We start from the raw sequence: 8,306 nt of genomic DNA, 5'->3' as shown, positions 1-8,306 counted from the left end.
TCTGCGGTAAAATAAAGGTTTGTTGTTGCTGTAGTTATTTAACCAGTTTCGTTCGTGAAAACCCATGAAAATGTTGGCTAGAATGGGTGCCAAGGGTGAGCCCATACTTACCCCGTCAATTTGGTCGTAGTACTTACCGTTAAATAAAAAATGAGTCTCGGCCGTAGTGATGTTAAACAATTGTTTTAGTTCTGTTCTGTTCATTTTGAATGTAGGGTTGTTGGTAAAAATTAAATCAATAGCAATGTCTATGGTTTCGGTCAGTGGTATGTTGGTAAAAAGGCTTTCAACGTCAAACGAAATAAAGAATTTGTCATGTGGAGCGTTAGTGTTAAAAGATAAAAAATCATCGACAAAACTAAAAGAATCTTTAGCAGAATGGTCATTAGGTATTAGGGGTTGGAGTAAAGAGCTGAGGTATTTGGCTAATTTGTAGTTATACGAATTGATTGAAGAAATTATAGGTCTGATAGGAGGTATGTCATTGATATTGTTTAATTTATGAAGTTTAGGTAAACCATATAATCGAGCTGGCTGTGAACCTCTAGGGTACATTTCTTGAAATGATTTTTCGTTAATAGAGTTCTTTTTCTTTAAGTTACGTAGCAGTCGTTGTAACTTAGCTTCACGGGAAATTGTAGGATCATGATCGAGTGGTTTGAACTTAGATAAATTGTTAATGATAGTGAGGCAAGAGTTAAAGTATACCTGACGATCCATAATGAGTACACCATTGCCTTTGTCAGGTTTAAGAACAATGATTTTGTCATTATTACGAATGTTCCTTAGAATTTTATGTTTCTTCAGGTCTTTAGGAGTTGGATGGTAGGAAGTTATGTACGTGTGTGCCAAGTGACCAAGTTCCGTTTTTAGTATTGAATAGTCCTCTTGTTTGATAAGTTATTTCTTAATGAATAGTGGAATCGTTCGAATGTTGCCAGAATGTCGGAGGAGTGGATTTTTTATAAAAAACGGTCTCAACTTCAGCATCAAACCTCCAAAAATCTATTCATTAAGAATTCATAAATCTATTCAACACTATTTGGAAAACAAGAAAAGCACTGACTCATCTAACTCCACAACTAACACTAACGATATACAACAACCTGACATTAAACGTTATTTCAAACTACCTTACATAGGTGATTACTCACGACACACACAACGCAAACTCACACAAATCATTAAACGCTACTGCACTGACATTGACGTTAAACTTATTTTCACTCCTTTTAAAATAAAATCTTTATTTTCGTTTAAAGACCCACTTCCCGAACTTTCCAAATCTATGGTAGTTTATCAATTTTCATGTGCGGGATGTAATTCCCGTTATATTGGTGAAACTTCTCGCCAATTATCTACCAGGATAAAGGAACATACTCACACAGACAAAAACTCCACTATCTACAAACATCTTCAAGCCTCTCCTTCATGTAAAAAAACAAATTCTCACCTTCCTGTTTCAAAATCATCGACACTGATCAATCCACTTTCTCACTCAAAATCAAGGAAGCTCTACACATTAATAAAACTAATCCCGATTTAAATATCCAAGTTCACCACTACAACACTATATTTACTTTATAATAATATTTTTTGTTATAAGTTCTTAATGCTTATTTTTCTTTTCCTTTTTGTAAATATTTTATAATTTTGTCACTAAATCATAATCCTATTCATTGTAATTAATTTATTCATATCATATCATATTACGTATCATATTACTTAACACTAAACTTAATTCTATTCATTGTAATTAATTTATTCATATTCATGTCATATTACGTATCATATTATTAACACTAAACATTCTGCACTGAAGATGGCATTCTGATAATGTCGAAACATGTTTGCTCTCAAAAAAATCGTCGTTTTTCTCAAGTGTTTTTTAAAATTGCTGCTAATTAGAAATTATGGTAAATCACAAGTGTTGTGATCTTTTTAAAATATTTATTGCCATTCCTTGCTCTACACAGCTCTATATAACAACTAGCTATAAGTCTAAAATTGCAAAATCTACAGATATTTATATTCTTTTTTAAATTCAATTATTCATAATATTTTTCTGTATGTAATCTAATGTGTCCCAATTGGGTTTACTTGAAGAGCTAATTATAATAAATAGTTGTATCATACTTGAATTGTCTCTTACGACAATTAACCAGGGTTACCCACAAAATTTTGCTCTCATGTAAAGGTTTTTTTGGATGTCGTATAAAAGTCGAATATTGCATATATTTATATGTATAATTTATTCACTAATATAACTATGAAAACTTTTGATATATAAAAAAGAAGCAAGTTTATAGATTTTTCTTTGATTAGAATCAACCATGTAAAGCAAAAAGCACTTCATTTTCTATTTGAAGATTATTTTAATTTTTGTTGTCTTTTTGATATCAAGCTGTACATTTAAATTATAAACTTTTTTTGACTTCCAGACAATAAAGTTTTTAATTAAATTTTTTAGATTTTCTATTGATATTAGTAACAAATAAACTCTTCAAAGCAACCTTTTGTATTTTTTTTTGACGTATAAAATTGAAGATTGAACGATTTATTTAAGTCCTTACTGAAAACGGACTACTAGATTAAACAAAAATTTCGCAAGAAATTTATTATTACTTATAGTTATCTCACCAAACAACAACATAATTGAGGCACAAGGATTGGCAGGCCGTTTTAAACCTATTTTCATACTTAAGTTCTATAAAATTTTGAGAAATGAGCAATAATACTAAAACGAGATGAAACGAAAAAATGGCGACTAACCTCTCACAAAAACAAAACAAAAGCGTTCACATTAAGATAATTAACAAAAATATTACTTGTGCAATTGTTACAAAATATGTATATTTGCACATACTCTTTATTCGTTCTCTCATATGCATATGTGTAAATCAGTAAGCCAAATAACCACATATTTGCAATTATGTAGATTTTTGCCTCATTTTCATCATTCGACACCACGAACTGTAACAAAGATGACAAACTTTAATTTTGGTTTTTCCCTCCTACTTGTAGTTATCTATGGATCTATACAAATGTAAGTTTCGTGTGCTCGTGTTTGTTTGATTCATGTTTTTCGTCAGATTTTATGTTGATTGAATATAATAAGTTTTTGCTTGTGTTTTTAACTCTTTTAGCTGTTCATTTAATCCCATCTTGACACTTGACATCCACCTTTCTCATATATATTATATTCCTCGCAAAATCTATGCATTTTTTACACGGCATTTCTCTTTTTTTTCTAGAAAGACACTATCATCTTTGGTAACTGTCTCCACTAAAATCGTCTTTTCTTATCATTACATAGATTGGCGTAACCAGCCCGTAAGTTTTGGTCCTGCTATGTAAATTGTAGATCATTAACAATATTCATTTCTTTAGAAATCTGTTGTTTTTACAGTAAGTGATTACAGAAAAATTAACACAGCAGGAACACATTTGCAGGCTGACTACGTCATTGATTACATGTGCAAACATTGCTGCACATCCTTTTTCAATTTTCAACCAGTCCTTTTGAATTTTGCTTCGATTTGCACGTTCTGATTACTGTTTCTGTCTTTCTAGTGACTCCAAGTGCTCACTTGACTATTCTCAACTAGGCTACTTCCAGTCGACCCTTTTTTTAACTGCTACTGTTATAGTTTCCACACCATAGATTATCGCCGATCTGACAACACTCTTTTAAATCTCTTCCTTTAATTTAGCCGATAGTTTCTTATTTCACAGCACACACTTAGAACAGCTTCACACAGCTATAGGTCCATTCTCTAAAAAAATTTTACGATAAACGGTCTTTCAACATTTCTCCTCACAGTTCCATAGCTCCCCAAGATCTCAAGATCTCATTTCTTCTGTTTATTTTCCAACACGCCATTACAAATCAGCTTACATCACAATTCTTTCCACGTTAAGTATCTTTTTATATGTATCATCTAGGACCTCCAGTAAATGATTTTTGTACCAATGCTTGTTGTTCTTTTTTTAGCATTATTGTGCCACAATTTTTTAAGCTTTATCCTAAGTATCTTGTTTTTGCTTCTCTAAATCTTGTTTCCTTCAAACAAGAAACCTTAATCTGACTTTTCTCCATCATATATATCACTTCTCTTTTTTCTCCAACATATTACCTATTATGTGTTCACTCCGAAGATTTCACTTCTCTTTTCAACTTTCTGTCTGTTTTATTTCCTTTTGCATTTTACTTTATCTTCTTCTCGTAGTTTTTAAATTAGCATGTCCACCAGCATTTTTATGTTGAAGGCAATGATAACGGACATTGTTATCTCGCGATCCTATTGGGTCAGGAAGTTTGACTTTTTGTAGCTACGAAAGATGCTTTTTCTGTCGCAATTCCTTTAAATTGCGTTCAATGACACTCAGATTGTTATAATTACTTATCCACCAGGCATTTGGTGTTGCTTATATGACATAAACTCCAAGACAGTCATTCAAGAGTCATTTGCGACAGAAAAAATTGTATTCAAACTTAAATAATTAAAGATATCTATTCAAGTTTAATTAGCTGTTTGAAAAATGATATTTTTATCACCAGGAGTCATTCTTGGTGCTGTGATAAAATCAAAAGATTGGTTGATTCAAAAATGGATGCTTATCAAGTACTGGGTAAGAAAAATACGTCACTTCCTCCTAATTGCGGTGATGACATCAAAACAGAAGTTAAATCATATGAAAGGTCGTATGCATCATTATGCTTAAACAGAACTGACGGTACGTAGACAGAAAAATATTTCTACTTTTTTATGCTTGTAATTAATATAAAAATAGGTTGTGCTTCAATATTTAACATTTGATTGATTACATCTTGTCTCAAGATAGCTTGTGCTTCACATAAAATACAGTTGTATTCATTTAAGTGCATATAAACCTTACAGGATTTTAGTATTGTTTAAAAGAACAACTAGTGAAATTAAGAAATTCAAAAAAAATAAATTGATTTACATTAAACCTATTGATTTTAATTTTCCCAAGGAAATTGCTGTTAAAAATCCAAATTTACCATATACATTTTTCACTAAGGAAACTGGTATCTAGTTCATCTCGTGACGTCATGTAAGGAGCACTGCTCGCACGGCTCTATTTAATTCAAGACAAACTATCTGCTGTAAATATTCCATAGCGTCCTTTTTTGAAAAATTGGATTTATTTAGGTTCGGCATTTTTATCGTTAGATTCATAAGAAGATGAAATTTTTGACGTAGACTTCGACAGTAGTTGTCAGCAGCAACGCTAGGCTCCAATGAAAAAAGCACATGCGGCATAACATTTACTTTTTTATCGGGAGGTAAGACAGGATGTTTCTAAGACGGGTTTTATACATACCACGTTTATACAAGTTTTTACAACGAGACAAAAAGTAATTGAGAATAAGAAAACATCATACCATGCCTCCTCAGCCTTGATTTGCCAAAGCCCTTGTCGTTAGCGGCATCTGTTCTTTGTCCTTTGAGCTTTGTAAAAAATTCCAACAATACAAATCTCGGTTTCAGGATGGCATATTTGTTGCTTTGTATTTGACTCGAACAAGAAATTACAGTTGTTCGATCTGAACTTTGACTTCCATCTATCGTTTTGTTTGCCATGCTGTTGTGGTTTTGATTAAAATGTGGCTACAATTATTTGAAAGGTTTTGTGTCTGGATATTGAAAAATTTGACTCTCGACATTTCTAACCCGTGTTACTTACATGACGTCAGCTGGACGCGCAGGCCCAGTCCCAAAGAGGTAAAATTGAGCGCTTAAAATGGTATAATTTTGCAAATTTGACGGAGTTTACAGCGCCAAACTATTTGTCTGATTACAGAAAAGAATTTGGAATATGGCCTTATAAAGAACACGTAAGGTTTATATGCAATTTAAATGATTCAATTCAATAGTTGTATTGTAACATAGTTGAGTTCCGTCAATTCAATGCAAGATTTACAAATCTTGGAGCCACTGGTCGCCATGGTCCAACATCAATTGGTCAATTTTACAATGGTCAGGATCACGAAAATATGGTAACCGTATCAAAAGGTATCCAGTATTGGACAGTGCCTTACACTGAAACTTATAAAATTACTGCTGTCTGTGCAATAGGGGGTCATGATAATTATGGCTCTGCTTATAGAGGTAAAGTTTTTAAAGTTTGCTATTATTAAAGTTTCCTATCACTTAATTGGAAACTCAATTTTTAAGACATTATTATTACACTAGAAGTTACTATCGCAAGGGAAAGTGCTGCTCGGGCTCCCCTTTTCACCCATGGGACGAGTGCTTAGAAGAAATGAAGTCAAGCGCACGGAAAGCCGACGGCAAGCTCGAGCGAGCATAAGTATATTCGCTTCCCATGTTTTAATTGCGACGATTATAGAAATATCCTCGAAAAATTTAACATTAAATTCATTGCTATTATGAATGAAAACCATTTTTATTAGATTATACTATATCTTCATTTGTCGTCCTAAGGCTTTGTAAAGAGTAACATTGTCGTTCACAAATAAATGGAGCAAAGTTTACTCCGTATAAAAAAAAAGTAAACCATGCTTACAAGATAATATACAACTGACTGAATCTCTAATTTTGGGCCAACAGGCCGTGTAGTTTTGTTAGTATTTTCTTGTTATGGTAGGACTATAATGCTCATTGTTGTATACTTAATTTGTGAACGGAGAGGCTTCATACGGGGCAAGTTTTTTTTGACCATCCCATTACACGTACGTACATAATTTAAAACAAAAATCATTTGATATGCTGAAACAATTATACTAATCGAAACATTGACTCTAAGACTATAAGGTCACTATTGAGAGTTTTTAAATATTTATTGTCTACTTGTAATAGCACATTAGCTAAATGTGCTAATCAAACTTTCGTATGTGATTGTTTTTTATAATGTATAAAAAAAATGTGACTGAACATAAACTATTACAGTGTTCGTATGAAAAATATTCAAGTACTTAAATTTATATTAGGAGAAAGCAAATAAGAATATGATTTGTTTTACATAAGCCAGAATATTTTGTCCGTTATTTGGGACCAAAGAAACCCTTCATTTTGCGCAGGCGTCAATGATAATGACAGTTGAATACTTTACGACACAAATTGTTACGTGTTGTAACAATTTATTACAAAAAAATTTGAACTTATCATTCGGGAAATCTAATATCGTGTTTTCATCAGTTGCCAATTTGGTTTGAAAGTTGCAAATAGTGAAATAAAATTTATGCTAATTTCATGTCCTGTTAAGCATCGGCACTTTAATGTTCTCCCTAAACTTGGGCGCTATGACGTCACATGCAAATACTCCATAGAATTAACAAACTTAGATTGTGTTACCAAATTCGTTAAATTTTGCTAAAATGTCAAAATATACTCAAAATGTTCCCAAAACTTTAAAAAGTTGCGCACAATAAATTTTCTATTGTATTCTTAGTAATATAAACAACTATGAAAATTTCTTTAAAAATACGCGGGCTGATTGGTCGAATGCTTGAAAAAAGTGTTTCGAAGGATTGTTGCACATGATGTCAAAGCCGTCATAACGGGGTATTGAAGTAAATACATGCAACGCTACCTAAAATAATTCAAGCCGTGATTTTACCCAGGACACGCGTGTGCAATATTTTAAGATTCTCACGGAGTGAAAATTGATTGATTGAACAAGCAACTAGAAGAGAAAATCAACAATAAAATCTAAAAAGACAATTTTTTGTTTGTTGTTGCATGTTTGTGTTGACATTTGATCAATTTGACAAACAAATTCAGTTGCTTCCTTCTTTGCACTTATAATAACGTTCGTAATAATGTTGTTGTTTAGGCTCTATTGAAATAAACAAGATGAGTATTTTTAAATTCTCATTAAATGTAAATAGATTATTAATCTGTTGAATTTCTTTTGTTTACATTTAATTTCTTTTTGAAGCTACATATATTTATTAAATAGAAGTTTGGCAGCCCATGAAAAGAAAAATACATTGATGATAACTGTTCTTATATATAAACACCCCCAAAACAACTTCTCTGTTCTTGATAAAAAAAAGTGCAAGGAATAGTTTACCGTCATTTTCAACAACTTTTTGGCTATCAATGCTCTTAATGCTCATAAAGAACACATTGATTGACTCTTGCCTAAATTCAACTATTTAACGAAATCTTGTCAATTCTATCGGAGTGTGTTGAGTCAAGTGAAATAAAAAAGGAAGCAATAGATCTTACCTGTCAATATGACCAAAAACATCTTTTCTTTGTTTTTTTTTGAAATAAACGCCAACTTCTTGTTGATTTTCTCTTCGAAAAAAG

The 8,306-nt window shown here is 31.9% G+C and overlaps 1 protein-coding gene across 1 annotated transcript; it reads left to right on the top strand.

Moving 5' to 3' along the window:
* The first annotated feature begins 2,971 nt into the window (after positions 1–2,971).
* Positions 2,972–6,286, top strand: LOC124455828. The gene is made up of 4 exons (XM_047006446.1): positions 2,972–3,046; positions 4,562–4,737; positions 5,919–6,137; positions 6,222–6,286. Exons 1-4 carry the CDS (start codon positions 2,985–2,987, stop codon positions 6,284–6,286), a joined length of 522 nt encoding a protein of 173 aa, XP_046862402.1. The 5' UTR covers positions 2,972–2,984.
* Positions 6,287–8,306: the final 2,020 nt, after the last annotated feature.

Source organism: Xenia sp. Carnegie-2017, unplaced genomic scaffold, assembly GCF_021976095.1.
Source record: "Xenia sp. Carnegie-2017 unplaced genomic scaffold, XeniaSp_v1 HiC_scaffold_4, whole genome shotgun sequence".
Taxonomy (NCBI): Eukaryota; Metazoa; Cnidaria; class Anthozoa; order Malacalcyonacea; family Xeniidae; genus Xenia; species Xenia sp. Carnegie-2017.
The sequence above is the reverse complement of the archived record's forward strand: the minus strand, read 5'-3'. Positions and strand labels throughout refer to the sequence as shown.